The 17,770-nt window shown below is 34.3% G+C and overlaps 1 protein-coding gene across 12 annotated transcripts in view; it reads left to right on the forward strand.

Moving 5' to 3' along the window:
- Positions 1-17,770, forward strand: part of Slc4a10 (solute carrier family 4 member 10) — a 279,064-nt gene that overhangs the window by 259,194 nt on the left and 2,100 nt on the right. For 9 of the 12 annotated variants that reach the window (XM_040294372.2, XM_005315743.4, XM_040294368.2 and 6 more), the window contains 3 exons: positions 321-443; positions 8,579-8,646; positions 11,934-12,050. In XM_040294372.2, the coding sequence (XP_040150306.2) occupies positions 321-443; positions 8,579-8,646; positions 11,934-12,050 (308 nt within the window). Of the gene's footprint in view, positions 1-320; positions 444-8,578; positions 8,647-11,933; positions 12,051-12,886; positions 12,926-17,770 lie in introns of all 12 variants that reach the window. The other 3 variants (XM_040294371.2, XM_040294369.2, XM_078017495.1) reach the window with 3 other exon arrangements.

Consider the following 17,770-nt stretch of genomic DNA (forward strand, 5'->3'; position numbering starts at 1 on the left):
ATCATGAATTTCAGTGATTCATATTAGTTTTGTCTATATTATTCTGAATGTTTGTTATAATATGAGGTAATTTACCCTAGGTGAAAAAGTATAAACTTTCAAAATTTAGCATCAGGGGTATTTTTAAGTGAAATTTAATTAAATATTTCCATGAAGTTTCAAATATTTCAAAAACTATACATTCTCAACATGAATATACATATTCATCTCAAAGTTAATGTTAGCCCTAATGAAACTGACTCATTTCTACCAAAAACAATTGAATCTATATTTCCCACTTTTATTCTTTAAATATTAAGCTGTTTTATTATTTTCTTCAGGTGTTAGCCCTGGTATTTGTAAGAAAGTTGATGGACTTCTTATTTACCAAACGAGAACTCAGCTGGTTGGATGATTTAATGCCTGAGAGTAAGAAAAAGAAACTAGAAGATGCTGAAAAAGAAGTAAGTCAGAGAAAAAGCAATGTCTCATAAAGAAGAAGAAGAAAAGTAAAAGAAAGAAAAGAAAATCAGTTGCTCCTTGCAAAACTAAATTAGTATATTTATCATTAGACAGTTATTACAAACAACCATGATGGACAGATTCGGAAGTTCAGTTTTTAAAATCATGAAGATTTAACCAGAGACAGAGGACACCAAGATCTCACATTAGGAAACCAATCTGTATGAAATATACAAATACTTTGTGCTTAATTAACTTCCAAATCATAAGGATTATTATTTCTCACTTATAGATGGCATAAAGTTGTTGATGCTTCACCATTTACAAGTTATGGTCATGCAATAACTATGTTTTGGTTGAAAATGTGAAGACAGAAATAAGTGAGTGAGAGAGAGAGGGAGAGGAACAGAGATGTGTTATTACTGATGGTATTTTCTAGGGAACAAACTTTTAATCAGAAGATTCTAGTGAAAAATCAGTTAGGTTTGAAATACATGAAATGCTTAAAAGGAAAAATGATTTGCATTCAAAGTGATTTAAGATTGAATAAATGTTTGAGAAACATTTTGGGTTCTATTTATTTTCATGAACTACTTATTTGATTCTATTTCATATGTTAAAACAATTTATTTTAAGTTTTAGGGCATTTATAAAGTTAAAATGTTAGCTTGGATCTATTTTGAAGACTAATCATAACATTTTTAAAAGTATATAAAAACTACAAAGAATATAAATGGAAAGAGAGAGAGAGAGAGAGAGAGAGAGAGAGAGAGAGAGAGAGAGAGAGAAAGAGAGAACTCATACAACATTTAGCAGAATGATTGAGCTCATAGATTGTAAAAGTAAAACAAAATTTCTATGTAAATATAAATAAGATTTAAAGAATATTTTGTGAGAATTGAACATTATTATTTCAATTTTTCTTATAGGTGGTTAATAAATGTATTCAGTTTTTAAATTATAGAATATTTTTTAAAGTCTTAGATATGTTGTTTCCATTGGGTAATTCATTTGTAAATGTTTCAAGAATTTTAAGTTTTGCTTAGTTATTTAGTGAACTCTGATTAAGCCACAAAATCTAATGAAGTTTCTGCTCAGAATTTTCTACCAGTATGGCTACATAATGTGAATAATAATTCCTTTCTTTTTTTTATGGTATTCCATTGCAGTCAATAGATTTTCACATATAGATGGATCATGATGATATATTTTTTTCTGTATAAATATTTCAATTTTTCAAAATATATAGAAGGCATATATACTTCTAGTATATTAATATAATATTAAATATTATAAAATTGTCACTAGTTCTCTATTTTTCTAAGTTTAATGTATTCTGATTTAAGTATTAGATATTTTTTAAAAAATAATGTTTTAACTAGTATATTTTGGATCTCTTGTTTCTTTTTAGAGTGTCAGTAAATGTCTGTGTTATCCTCAGGTATTATTCAAGAAAAATATGACAAAATTTGGTACAAGCTAAATTTAAATAAGATGGACATCAGACTATTGAAATTTTAATGTCTTAAATTATTTATAGTTTGTGTAATTAAAATTATTAAGATTGAAAACAATTTCTAAGAAGTTATAAATTTTCAAAGAAAGTAATTTTGAAGAGAAGGTGTGCATGTGCAAATATTTAACAATGAATCCCAGTACAATTTTTGCTCCTCTTAGAACTTCAGTCTTAGAATTTAGAACTTTCAAAACGAAAAAATGCTGTGTAATTTCCTATGTTATCTTTAATATTCTTCCCTACTATGACTGAAAGTTTCAGATTCTCCTTTTTTCTCCGAAATAGAATAGACAAAGCTGATGGTAATAATAAACTTCATAGAATTAGCCATTTCCACGCCCAACTTTCAAAGCTGTGCATATTTGGCATTTGTATGTATGTACCCTATATCCATTTTGCAATTTATTAATCCTATTAGGTAGAAATTCTATATAATTAGTTTCTCACCTTTTTACATTATATCCTGCTATAATCTAATGGGTATTTACTCTCTTCTGATTATGAAAAATTCTAGAAGTAACTAGTGTCCCTAAATTTCCTAGAACTCATGTTTTCTGCAAGTATATAAAAATAGATTAAAAATTTATTGGGATAATTTTATAGCCAAATCCTTCAGCTCCAAATTGAGAGGGGAAAAAATCTTGTAATACGTTCATCAGACAAGTCTATGGATCTTTAAAATTCAAATAGATAAATACAGTGAGACTTCCATGTGATCCTCATTACATGGAAAGAAACAAGAAAATCAATAATAGTAAAAAAATAAACTACAATTGAACATTAAAATGTAGTTCTCACTATTGCAAAGGCAAATAATTCTGCATCAAACTGGGGAGAGAAAAGAAAGTTTAAAGATGTTTATGTTCTAACCTGGGATTAGCATTTAAAAAGTAGGATCAGGGAAGAGAGTAGGAAGATTTAAGGAGGATGACACTAAAAGTTAAATCTCTGGTTGATTTTCTACTTGGTTGCCTAGATCTTGATATTTTATTTCTTGAGCTTAAGGACTCCACTAAAGGATGTGATCTTCTTAACTATGGCATCTTGTACCAAGGCCCAGTCTTCCAGGAGATTTTGCATTAAGGTGGCAAATGGACAAGTTCTCCAGAAATGTTGCATTTCTGCAATTGCTCAAATTAATTGAGTAACTTTGATCATGATCTGGCAAGATAGTAAATAGCAGAAATGTCTCAGCTCCCTGAGAGTTGAATTTAAAGTGAGCTCACCTCTTGTCCTTTTGATGATAGTTACAAGCTTGTACCTTTATCCTCTAGGGTTTTCCTATCAGTAGCCCATTTATGGTCTTATGGCACTGAAAAAGCATTCATTTGACCTTAAAATTCAATAATGAGTTAAGCAGAATAAATAGCTACACAGGCCAGTCCAAGGTCGCAGAGCTTCTGTTCCAAATTTTCATGTACTTCATGCATATGCATATGCATATGCTTCAGTTTTTAGAAAGAAAGGATTATAATCAGGGTAGAAATGAATATTGGAACCCTGACATTTTGCACATTGCTCTGTGTAAAGGGAAGACTGCAGAATCAAATTCTGGATGTCCAAATGTGCTCAGAGTACCAACATGCCTTTCTTCCTACTTAAATAATCTCTAGGACATTGTACACATTTGACAAAAGGACTATTGTTAAAAGCAGAAAACTCCACAGAATGTTTACTCTTGGAGAGAGGGTGATGGGGTTAAGCTTAGCTAAACCCTGGACATTCAATTTGGCAGAAGGTATCAGATTGAGACTTCTTGATTTACTGAGAGTTCACTCTAACACATACACTGTTAGAAAAAGTAGACAAGTACGGCTTTGTGATTTGTATCAAATGGGTTCATGAAAAATTCCAAGAAATTAAAAAAACAAGTGCAATAAGCAAATTACAGAAAATGTCTTACTATTAAGAAGGGTCAGGATGGGTTGTGGATTTAGAAAGCATGGATAACTAATTATTATACAAATATCTTTTCTAATTGAATCTTAAGATGTGGCAAGCTTATTCTCCTTCTTCAAGCAGTAGTTTTTCAAAATGTGATTCCACAACTCTGCTACACCAGCCAACACCTGGCAATTTGTTAGAATAAAAATTCTTGGGCCTTACCCCAGTCCTACTGAGTTAAAACTCTGGGTAGAGGGGCCAGTGCTCTGTATTAATAAGACCTCTAGGGGATTCTGATTCATGATAAAGTTTGAGATAAGCCCTTTCCTAAACTACAGAATCTGAATCTCCAGAATATACTCAGATTCTAAGTACAAGATAATTCTACAGAATTTTTCACTTTTGTATTTATAATAATTCATATATATTTAGAGACAATGAATTGAATATTTTGATGAAAAATATATGTTGTCTCTCTATATTATATGAATTCTATATTAATCCTCCCATTTTTCCTTCTGAGCTTTCATTGTTAGTATTTTATGTATTGGCTTGTCTCTACATTAGAAATCATAAAAATCCTTATAAATATGACATTGTTATCACATATTTGTAGCACCTATACTGTTAGTTGGGAAAGGAAATGTCTAGATGCTTCTTATATTCTGTAGGCCTTGTTTTCTTCTTGGATAAAATAAAGGAGCTGAACTTGAATTTAGAAATCTCTTCCATTTCTTAAGATATATAGATTACAAAATTACTGAATATTTTCTCTCCTGTACTGTAAGCATCTTCACAAAGATACTTAGAGTTGCTATTTGTTCTTTGTTATTGTTTGTAATTTGGAATATTTGAAGCCTCCTACATAGATACAGACTTTGCTGAAAAATGGATAAAATAAGAGATGTTACTACTTCATTAAAGGTAAAAAGTAATTAAAGGATAGAGAATTTGTTAGGTGTCACAATATGGGAATCAGAATTTTTATGTTTATACAATTCAGATTCATGATATAACTTGATATATATCCTCCTATTAATCAAAATACCCCACAATTTGATTCCTGTTTTATTTTCCTCTTGAACTCAACACAGACCTTTGGCTCTAACAAGACTAGTTGCTCATTACTATGAAAACATGTTTTATTTATTCCTTCATTTTATGCTTGGCTCACATTATTTCTTCCTACCTACAATTTCTTCCATTCTACAACTTCTGCTCCTGTTCTTCTCATGGTGAGCCTTCATATCATCTAAGGGTAGGGTCTATATCTTTCTTTTCATTGTTGTAACCTAATGCCTAACGGACTTCCCATCATGTAGATAATGCTTAACACATATTCATTGAATGAATTTATTAATGGTTTCTGGATCATTCTTGTTCACTGGGTGACTAGAGCATAGTACATGCTCAGTAAACGTTGGGATGCTAGTGAGTAGATTTGTTTTCTAAGCCTAACTTTTCCTTCCCTTTACTGGACATAGCATTAATTGCAGTTCACTTATTTTGTGTCTGAAAATTCTTTGATTATCTTAATCAAAAGATGACATTTAAATTATTATAAATATTTCTTTAGTCAAATTGAAGAAACTTCTCAAATGTTCTTGGGTAAATTTTGATCTTCATCCTTTTAACACCTCATAACTGGGTACTACTACGACATAGAACTCTGCATATTCTTGATGGATTCTGTATAAAAGAAATGCTGAATAGAACTCATTTTGAGGTGTGTCTGTGGTGGATACCTGGTTAGCTTTATGCTATTCTCTCTCTGCTTGCATGGTTGACATAACCTGAGTTGTGATTGTCGTGATGACTGGTGCCTGATTTGACTGCTCCTCCCCAGAAAGGCTCAATTTTTGGCTCCCTCAGAGTGCTGCCTGGGTTGCAGCCGGCCCTCCATCCCCGCTCCAGGGCCCACCCAGCTCCCTTCTGGCACTGAAGGCAGCGGCTGCTCTGCCACCCTTCTCTTCAGATAAGCATGGCTTGGAAATGCTATCTTTAGAGGTGATGAGTTTTTGTTTGGATAGAATTATGACTAGTATAAAGCCCACACATGCTAACAAGCCACAGAGTGCAAAATAATTATTGAAAGCAATTTGAGAGAAAAGTGGAAAATCATCTGAAGAAAAACCAAAATTGTTCATAATGCTTTGGCCCAATTTTTTTTGCTGTTGAATTGAATAGTGATTCTTCATTTTTCTGCTGCCAGGTAGCTTACATGGTGATGAACCTGTTCTTCTCTTAAACTTTATTTGCATTTTATTCTTTGTTAAACATCCTTAACTTTTTGACATTCTTTTCTGAATTGGCCAGAAAAGATACTATATGATAGTCTTAACCTCTTATTGGACAACTAAGGACAGATTTACCTTTTGTTTATATCTTGGTTTTCTTTACATAGTCTATGGAATCATTTAATGTCTTTAGGTTCCTCCATGTGCATTAAGGTAACCTCTCCCATGGAAGTAACCTTTTCTACCTGAAAGGATACATATGCTCTGCCCATGGGTTCCAGGATGTGCTTGTAAATTAATATGATATATGTATTGTATTCCATATAATCTTTTTATTGCATTTGCAAAGCATATCTCATTCTAGGCTGCAGATTAGCTCTGCTTATGCTTAAATTGATTATTTTAAACTAATAGGACTGTACTCATCTTGATTAGTTTCAATAGTGCTGCCAAATGATAAGGAGAATATGTGTAAAACATAAGTGATAAAATACATGGGCCTTAAAATTTAAAAAAATACTTTAAAAACAGTAGAGAAAGAGAATAGAATTGGTTCTTGGAATGCACAGGGTTATGCCATTAGCCCCACCATGTAAAAATATAACATAAAGTGTCTGAGGGGGAATGTATAAGCAGAGGTGTGGCAGAGCTTATGCAGCACCCTGGCCTCTCCATTGCTCCGTAGCCTGGGCTGGGCATAGAGGTTCTGTATGCACCACAACCAAAGCCCCTGCAGAGAGGGCCCTACCTTGGCCAGTAGGTTGGGAGACTGATGCAAGAGTGAATGAGGCCTATCCCCACATCACATGACATATTCATAGGTTAGCTGAAGAGTCACTAAAAACCACTTTGCCTATATAAATAACAAGAAAGATGGAATATGACATTCAGATTACAGATTGTGCAAGTGGAGGGCCAAGATTTGAATAAGAGAACCCCAGGTACCACCTTGCCTTCCAGGAATAATGGCATCAGCTAAAGGTCATATCTCTCCGGCAGCTATTATAGGTTAAGCTGGGTTAAGGAAGTTTAGCTCTCTTAAGTTACTGAAAGGGGAAAGGAGAAGAGCCTTCAGGGCCATCTGTTTCTGTATTTATTTTTTTGTCATCAATTCCCTCTTGGGGAGGATCACCTACTTCTTTATGTCTGTACATCTTAAAATCCATTTTGAAGATAGAATAAGATAACCTAATTTTTTAAATATTCTAAATAATTCTTGAACTAGAATAATGCCAGTTGACCCATTTGAAAATAAATAAGAGCTGTAATCTATAGACAACTTTCTTACTGGGTGCAGAGAAAAAGTTTTTTTTTTTTTTACTTCTACGTGGTCCTTATGTTTTTATTCAATTGAAATTTCTATTTCCTCTTCAGCATACACATCACATTTCAGTGAATAGTTATTGAACAGTATTCTTTTGCTCTAGATTCAAAATACTATGAAGGCAGAAAGTATACTTTTTATTTCTTCATCACCAATAACCTATAACAAGTATGATGTGCATCTGATATTGGAAGCTAGAAGAGGGATGGGAATGTTCCATTTGAAGTCATAGACTACACAAAGATAAGGACAACTAAATGGATGTGTATACTCAGAGAAAAAGTTTAATGATAACGTTATTTGAAAATTTAATGAGAACATTTTAGTATGGTAGCCATATGATTATCCTCATTTCAAAGATATAGTTTAGAATATTATATATGAAGATATACATTTGTGAATAAAGCATTTCTACCTTTTGGAGAAAGGTGAAATGTTATTGTTGTAAGAAGAAATATGAAGCATAAACAAAAGCTAAAGATGCATCTGACTGGAGTCTAACTATTCAATTTGTTTTTCCACCAAGCTTACCTATGTTTTGATACATATATTATAGGAAGATATCTTCTATTATATCCTTCCAAGTCTGCAGCATTTCTTTCTAAAGTGTGGTGTCCAGACTAGCATAGTCAAATTTAAGTGGAAACCCATTAGAAATGTAAATTTTTTTGCCCTCTCTACTTCAGACCTATAGAATCAGATGAGGGCAAAACCCAGCAATCTGTATTTTTAAAAACCCTGCCAGGTAATTCTACTGTAGAGTTTGAGAATTACTGCACTGAATATATGCTTTATCTCCTCCTAACAGAGCATTCTGGGATGTAATTTCAACTTTATAACAACAAAACTGATTACATTACCCACACTTTTGTCCTTGTAAGGTTTAGATTAATTTTTAAAAAGTCTGTTTGGAAATTAACCATGTTTTACATTGAGTGACATGAAGGAGATTGTTGTTAGCATTTAAATTACTTTGTGTTATGAGATTCTCATTAATTACTTATGTTCTTGGTAGCTAAGCTTTATTGAAAGGACCTGTGCTGGCATTAATAAATGCAAACAAAGTGGAAGGTCTTGAGGTTAATGAGATAATGAAACATTAATCTGTGTTTCTTCTTTAATGTAAAATGGAGATTCATCAGGTTCACTTTATATACTTTACATTTGTCTTTCCAGGAGGAACAAAGTATGTTAGCTATGGAGGATGAGGGCACAGTACAGCTCCCACTGGAAGGGCATTATAGGTAAGATATACATTTAAAAACACATTCATGTCTGTAATAGAATATGTTGATATGTACTCTAAGAATTTCACACTGTGTGGATGCTCATAGAGGTTTGCTGAAGTTGTGTTAGAGGAGAGACTGAAACTAGAAATTCGATTAACCAGGTTCCAGTACTAAGTTCTGCCCATACTGACTGGATGACTATACCCAAGTAGCATAAAATGATGTAGGGTAGGAGCTATTGTCTGAAATATTTTCTTCTCATATTTTATGATGTTTATAAAAGAATCTTTCATAGTCTCAGAAAGGAGCAAATAGAGGACAGGGGTAAGATTCACTTCTGGACTAAATGAGATAGGTATTCACCAAGTTGATCACCCATCAATATTTTAACTCTGGGAATTTATCCCTTAAAATAAAAAGTTAAATCTATTTCTTGAGCTGGAGGAATAAGTTCTATTAATCATTTTAGGAAAGATTTATGCAATTCCCACAAATATGCTAATATTCTTTACATACAATAGGAAAAAAATGAGTTTTATAAGTTGTAATAAACATTTTTGCAAGTATTTGGCCAATAGTATTCTCTCTCTCTCTCTCTCTCTCTCTCTCTCTCTCTCTCTCTCTCTCTCCCCCCCCACACACACACACACACACACACACTGCTCCACTCACCCCTCCCTCTCTCTTGCTATAGTTTAGTTTAGTTTTCTTGTAAATTCTATTTTAAGTACCATTTAATACCCAATTTTATGGATTCAGCGTTCTTAAGGATAATTTAAGGCTTGCCAGTAAAAAACAAAAAAACCAACAGGGGATAATTTCCACTGAGGGAGGAATTTGTCATAGTGTTAAAGACAAAATAGGAATATTTTGGAGCTTTAGGGTATATTCTAAAATCATATTTCCTAAAAAGTTTTAAATAAAATTACATAGCACTTAAGGGTGAGTATAAGTATAGAAGGCATTTTTACTTTCTTTCTTTTTTTTTTTCCTTCTGCAACACTTAAAATCTAAAATCCTCTTGATTTAGTGGAACCAGTATATTTCCAAATGTATTCTATGGAAACCTAGTCTCATGGGGTAACACTCCGAGAAGAGCCTGATATTGAAATAAGTTTGGAAAACATTACATATTGCATTCTAGTTTGAAAATTCACAATGTACAACTGCATATAAAATAATCTAAGTAGTATTGGATTTTAAAAATGAAGTTTGACTTTGTCTAATCTAGCACTTTCTAAACTCTTGCTCATAGCCCCTTGTAATGTAATTTCATGAAAAACTTGTTTCACATGATGATTCTTTTTAAATTAGTTGATCTCATGCTTTGTGTTACTAGGAAGCTCTCTTTCCAGGCAGATTAGAGGAATTAAAGAGCACCTTTCTAGATTGAGTAAAGTGGAGACCCAAGTTTTTTGTTTGTTTATTTGTTTTTTTCCATCTTCAATGTTGAGTTGTTGCACTCTTGTGAGCAACCACCAATTTGAAGTCATGTGAAGTCACTTAGGACTTCTATAGGACATGATTTTTGTCATAGCAGTTTTACCTACACAGCAAAAAGAGAGATATTTTCTGTTATAGAAACTTTCTTTCACTTGGTAAATAATTAATTGCTACTGCCATTTGGTTGTTTCTACCTCTGGGGATGTTTTGCAGCATCCTGGATGTAACCTATAATTGGTGCCATTTTAAAATGTAATAAAAGCATCAGGTATAGTACAGGCTCTGATATTGTAGGTTACACTAGATATGTGGAAAGAGCTCTGCCAAAGATGCAGGCTGCATTCATCTGTTAAAAAACAGTTATCATGTAAGTGAGTACCAAATACATGAATGAATGATCAAGAATCACATCCTTATGAAATTTATATTTAAGTAGAGTAGAAATGGAGGACAGAACATTAAAAAAATGAACAAGTAATATAGTATAGTATTTCAGATGGTGAAAACTGCAGTGAAGGCAAATATCAAATAAAAGGGATGAGTGTGGTATGAAGAGATGGAAATAGCAATTCTAATTAGAGGGATTGGCAAGAGCCTGAGAAGGTGATGTTCGAACAAAGAGAGGGAAGTTATATATGGTGGGATGAAATACTTGTGAGGGCAGAAAAAAGATCTAGAACAAGGCCCTGAAACCTTTAGTGTTCTACAATGGTCAGGAGGCCATTGTATTATGGCTGAATGAGCCAGGGCAAGATGGAGGAGGTGAAGTAGAGGTTGAGGGGGCATAAAGCTCGATATGGATCATTGTGAGAACTCAGTGCTTACTGAGTAAGTGGGAGCAACTGAAGGGCCCACACCTGCAGACCAGGGATCTGCATGGCTGTAAATGCCAGGTGCAAGAGCCTAAGCAGTCCACATGTAGAATCTAATCTGTTATGTGAAACAAATTTTTAAAAACTGCAGCCCACTCAGGTGTGATGTCCTAGTCCTGTTATCCCAGAGACTCCAGAGGCTGAGGTAGGAAGATCACAAGTTCAACAATTTAGAGATAATATCTCCAAATAAAAAGAAAATAAAGAAACTGAGGGACTGAGGATATGACACAGTGTTAGAGTGCCCCAGGTTCATATCCCCAGTTCCACCAAAAAAAAAAAAAAAAAAAAAAGAAGAAGAAGAAGAAGAAGAAAAGGAAAAAAGAAGAAGAAAAGAAAAAAAAGAAACTGCAGCCCAAACCTGTATTTTTGCAATTAGAATCTTTTCTTTAGATCTTTTGAGTTTTTCTAATAATTGAGAGAGTCTTTCCATATTTCTTAATTTTTGATTATTAAAAATCCTGTAAAATAAATAAAATTTGGTACATATGTACAACAAAATATTATTCAGCCTTAAAAGGAAAGAAATTCTGACATAAGCTACAACATAGCTGAACCTTGAGGACATTATGCTAAATGAAATAAACACTCACAAGAAGATAAATACTGTTTTATCTAACTTATATGAGGCCCTTAAAGTAGTCACAATCATAGAGACAGAAAGTGGTTGCTAAGGACTGGGAGAGGAGGAACAGGGATTTATTGTTTAATGCACATAGAATTTCAGTGTTAAGAGATGGAAAGTGTTCTGAAGATGGATAGGGGCAGTGATTTTTATGTTATGAATGTATTTAATAACATTTAACTGTGTAGTTAAAGATGGCTAACATAGTAAATTTTATATTACACGTATTTTACCACAATAAAAATGGAAAAAAACAATTTCATATAGACATAAAATTGTCCTATATTTAGTTTCTGTCCTTGAATAACCACAGTTACTTATTTAATGTTTATTATTTCATTTTTTGGTAAACTCCTAACTAGAGATGATCCATCTGTGATAAATATTTCTGATGAAATGTCAAAGACTGCCTTGTGGAGGAACCTTTTGATTACTGCCGATAACTCAAAAGATAAGGAGTCAAGCTTTCCTTCTAAAAGGTTTGAATTTTAAGATAATGAGGTGTACTGTTTCTAATTATTTTATGAAATCATTCTACTAGCGAAAGAATGATATTGGTTTCCATCAAATTTATATCTAAAATGGTTCAGAAAATTCATTTTGAAAATGGTCAAAATTGTCTTTTTTTACAAATGTTATTGTTTTCCAACATTTCACTTGAAAATAAAAAGCTCACTCCAAAACTAGCACAGTGGGGGGAAATGGAGGTATAAGTGAGTTCTAATGCATGGCATTTTTGGACATTTATTTTGGCCTACTCTTTTGCTGTATGATTTTATTGTATTCCATCATCACCCACCTTGGAACCCCTCAGATGTGTGCCCACATTTCCCACTTCCTATTTCCTTTTTGAAAAGAGATATCACATACAGTGGGGATTTTATGTTCAGTATATTGCTATTCCCCTATCTCAGGTCCCTGAAAATTTTTACTCACTTCCTTACCCTGAAACTTTTGGCTCTCAAAAGTTCTACCCATTCTTGTTTATTTATATATAAATATGCAAACAACCCCTAGAGTTGTCTCTGGTGATTTTAAGTGCATGTGCAGGGATAGGTATGTCCTCAGATATCAAGAATTGTAATGAAATGTTCTATTGAATTTTCCAGAATTTATAAATAAGAATCTAAACTATACCATCCTGTCTTCTCAGTTGCTAATCTGAAGAAAAAGGAATTCCTTTGCTATGCTAGTGTCTCTTATTAGAAAGCAATTGAAGCAATTTGGGATGGTGTTATGGTTATTAAGTTTCTTTATTCTCATAACCTTAAATTAACTTTTTCTACTTAATTTTTATATTACATTTTGTCATAAGCTCCCCTTCCTAATCACTCTAGAAGCTGATTCCCCAAAGGTAAGACTCTCTCCCTTACACCTACTCCTTGGCTGCATTTACTTATGTTAAATGGTGTCTTCTGGAAACCCGATCAGCCTGTGTCTTCTGTGTGAATTTTGGGGAGGCAAAAGACATAGAAAGTCTTGGGCTCAGATCTAATATCAGACTGAGTTCTATGCTGCTCCTGTTACTAGTCAGCTCTTTAAGTGGCTCTGAAACTTGAATAAACTTTGTTCCATCCACAACTTATACAAATGCAACATATATAAATCAATAAATCTTACAGAACTGTATTTAGTACTGACATTAAATTTTTAGATTGGGAATAGAAAATTTGTCCTTTCAATTAGGAAATTAATAAATGGAAACTCAGATTTCATTTATGTTACCATGAAGCATCCCCACCTTCAAGTCTTACCTGACTTCATGAGTCATAATTGGAAACATGGACTAGAAAGCAAGACTACTTTACACTTGGAGAATATATCTCTTGTTGCTGGCTTTTGTCACCCCAAAATGTCATACCGCTTCAGTGTCACCTCTACACCAGACAGAATAAATAGGACAAACAGTGGAGGAGAAGAGTCTTCACCCCAGGGGCCGGGTGGCAGTCCTCTCTCTGTCTCTGTCTCTGTCTTCTTCTGTCTCTCTGACTCTCAACTCCTCCAAGACTTACTCCATAGGATATTAATATAAATTACTCAGTGGAATGTCTCCAAGATCTTTGGTTTATATCTTTGAACAGGGCTTCAAAACATATTTATTTGCTTGGGTCAAGCAGCAGCAGTGTTTTATTCTAAAACATGCTTTATCTTCCTTTCCCCCAAATATCTGCTATAGTCTTAGATTAAAAAGAAAATATATACATTTAAAATAGAAAATCAAGGCCAGCTTGGGAAGCTGAGGCAGGAGAATTGCTGATTCAAAGCCAGACTCAGTAACTTAGTGAGACTTAAGCAACCTAGTGAGACCCTATCTCAAAATAAAAAGTAAAAAATAAAAAAAATAAAAGGTCTGGGGTTAAGTGCCCTGGAGTTCAATCCTTGGTACCAAAACCAAAACCAAAATCAAAACCAAAACCAAAATCAAAACAAAACAAAGAAATCCAGGTTGATGAGCTCAAAGTAAGAAGTAAAATGCCAGCTGTGGGAAATATCTGTAGAATTTGAAATAATCTTGTAGATTGCTTTTCTTCCTGAATTAAAAAGATGTGTGTCCCAAATTGTTTCTCTGTTTTTCTTTGGTTCAAGCAAAAGGTTTTATGGCATGAATTTTCAGTACTTCTTAAAGTTAAGTATTAAAGTCAAAGTTATGCTTCCCACCAGAAAAACCTAGTCATATTATTTTAAAATATGTCTTGATTACTTCAGAAGTAGATTAACTCTAGTGAACAGTGTAATGTGCTTTTAGTAGGTCCAACTTTAAATAGATCATCTTTTAAACCTTGTTAGAACCACTTGTTTTTCAATCTTTAAATTTTTCACTGACCTGAGGTTCAAACTATTATGGAATGAACGTTTACCCAGATATCTTTACTTTTTCATGTGATACAATCTGTGGCTTTTCTCATGAAAAATCTCTTTCTGAGTGGTTAACATCTTTCATCTTTTTAACTGTGGGAACTGTAACAGAGTGTGGCTTTCAGAAATCCTAAAACCACCTATCCTAATAACAAATATGGTGCCAAAACTACCACTTTCTTTTGGTTTCAGTTGAAGGCACTAAAGTATAACAACCAGAAACTAGGAAAAGTGGGTACCTGTTAGAGTATTCATTGGCCAAAAGAAAAAAAAAAAAAAGAGAGGCCTAAGATGTCAAGTTACCAGGACCTGTATCTCTCAAGACCTAAGCTGGCTCTATGCAGCCTTTGATCCAGTCCCCTCAGTTATTTTCCTTCCTATCCCTGGCTATAATATGACTCAAAGAAGCTTAGGTACCCTTTGCAATAAAGTTTACCAGTAATTATTTCATTAATATTTTATTATTTCATTCATTCATTGACATTCACACTTGCCAAACATATTTTACCTAGTTTGACAACAAGTAGAATCTAAGAATGAAACACAAGTTCTACGTCATCCATAGGATGTCTCCTTTTGATCTCAGTTTAATAGTCCCATACATATGAGCTCCTCTGAAGCTTATGTGATGGATTGGTAGAAATAGGTCTCATTAAAGACCACATTGCATCAGAATAGGTGAGCAACTGCTGTGTTTTATAAAACTGATGCTACAATCAACTTTTCATGGGAAGGTACCTGTCAATGTTAGGAAACGCAGCATTGGTTTTGCCTTGGTGGCAGAGGGTGGGCTCTGGGGCAACTTTTTTTTTGCTTCACCCTCCCCAGCCTACCCCTGCACTCCCCACAATCTTATTCTATCCTGGATTCTTCTCCTTTGCTCTGATTTCCTAGGCCTAGTCTCTCTAATCACTGCTCAGTAAATATTGTTCATAATAACTGCTTTTAGTACAACCGAAAAGTAACAGCTTCATAGATATCTTAGCAGCATGACAGTATTGGGTCACTTTTTCCTCTCTTGAAATACTACTTGCTTACATTTTAAATTTTAACTATTCAAGTACAAAGATAGTCTTATCTATATTGTATTCCTAGGTCTTTTCATAATGTCTGGCACATAACAGATATGCAGTATGTTTTTTTGCAATAATACATAATATATATGTAATATGCATCTGTAATAATTAAAGCAGTAAATTGACTGGCATCTAAACAATGATTTAATAGGGAATCTGGAGAGCCATACAAAAAGAAGATTCAAACTAAGAATATTTTTCACAAAAGTCTTGAACTAGTTATAAAATTTCTGCTTCATAATTTGCTGAAATCTAATTTGACAGCAAAACCAATAATTTTAATGAGGGAAAAACAGTCTTTTATAACCAAAAGACTCAATATGAAGCAGACCAGAAGGAAGCTCATCTGTGGATCAAGTTGATAATCAGATTTTTTTTTCTTCACTGCCTGGTGACTAACAGTGCCATTGAGAACTCATTCATTTATCAAAAGGTCATGGACCGCCTCCTATGTTCCAAAGTATTATATGCATAGGAATTGTACAGTTGTAGAGGCCAGTACAATTGTCCTTCACAATTTCCTGTTAAATATTTCATAAGGCAGAGTCCACTGGAAATGGAAATACCAGTGTCAGTATGCTGGAATTGAGCTACAAGAGAAATTAGAGGCCATTGGTACAAAACTCAAATTTATAGATGAAGATACTGAGTTTCAGAGAGATTAAACAACTGTCACAAGGTCATGCAGCTCATTCTTAGCTTCTAGGAACTGAACCCAGATCTTCCAACTCCAAACCCAGGGGTCCCTGCACTGCCCATTCTGCCTTCTTATATTGGCTTTGTTTGGCAGAAGAATTTGGGAGCCAGGTAAAGCCCAAGGAAATGTTAATGTTGAAAACAGGATATCCGACACTTGTCATATAAAAGAAATTTAAAGTAGAAGAAAGTGAGTCATACAGATAGAGGAGTTAAAAATACAGAGTTAAGACTCTCAACACATCATGTGCACACTGTCATCTCTTCTCATGGAAAGAGAAAAGAAAAGGGAAAAAAGTTGCTTTGCTCTGACCTGTAAGGAGTATGTGCTGAGAAGTGTGGCAGGCATAAACCCGGGTGCCATAGACACTCGCTCACACCAGCTCTGAGCGCTGGCAGCGTGCCACAGATGGCAGAAGCTCCAGCACTTCTTACCTGATGGTGCCGGGTGGTGGTGACAACTGAGAAGGGCTGTTTCTAGCTTGAATTGGAGGAAAAACAATTTTAAAAACACACTCTTAGAATGTGTCTAAGTTATTGACCACTGAGAAAGCTGCATAGGAAGACCCGTAGAAATACAGAGTTTGATTACTTTATAACTTGGAGAAGAGTTATAAAACCCCAGGATGTCTTCCCCTCAACTGTTTCATAAATATATATTAAAGGTTGAAGTTAACCATAAAATGCTGTGGATTCTTCCACTTTAGGGCTTCAGAGGCTGGTTGTAGGTTATCCTGTGTCATCAGTGGCGAGGGGCACAGAGATGTCCTCCACTCAGAGGGCTCTGCTGTGCACTGGAGGTACTAGGGGAATAAGCATTCCATCCTACTGGCAGCACTCTCTATATGAGCTTCATGTATATGAGCATGTTATTGGAATTTTCCATGAACACTTCATTGGAAGAGTAGGAAAAATATACAGTGAGAAAATATTGACCAAATAGACAAAAATGGTAGAGTTACATTACCAGCTTGACTGTCAGTAAAGTTCATTAGAAGGTGAGATTAAACAGAAACCATTCAAGAATGAGTTTATTCTAGAAGTGAAGTGAAGAGAAGCAACATTCCTCTGATGTAAAGGCTGAGGGCTTGTTTGTAAAGATTGCGAAAGCATCTGGAGAGCAGAGTGCAGAGTCACCCATACACAGATCAGGGAGATATGTCAGTATTACCTGACTGAGACCCAATCCTCACCAAAGATCAAGATCCAGTTCATGCACAAAGGAGGGGCCACATGCAGAGTCCAGAAATACCTCTGGCAGCATCTTGTTTGTGTCATTTACTGGTGTTAGTGCTATCTTAAAATGGGGCATGACTGGCATTTTCAACAATCATCAATGATTCATTTCCTAAAAGTAGATCATGTTATTAATCTTGCATGCTTTAGAACTGTTTTAAAATGTCTGGGTTTTGTTTTTAGTGTCTGTTTTTGAATTTCCCCCTCTCTGCAGTTCTTGGTTTCTATCTCAATGAGTGCAGAGGATTTTAATTGTTGCTTCGCAGCATGAGAGAGCAATGCCTACGGGCTCTTGTGTTGCTTGGGGGTTGATGGGTTTTGTGTGTAAAGCAAGC

The sequence above is a fragment of the Ictidomys tridecemlineatus genome, chromosome 7, assembly GCF_052094955.1.
Source record: "Ictidomys tridecemlineatus isolate mIctTri1 chromosome 7, mIctTri1.hap1, whole genome shotgun sequence".
In the NCBI taxonomy this organism is placed as follows: Eukaryota; Metazoa; Chordata; class Mammalia; order Rodentia; family Sciuridae; genus Ictidomys; species Ictidomys tridecemlineatus.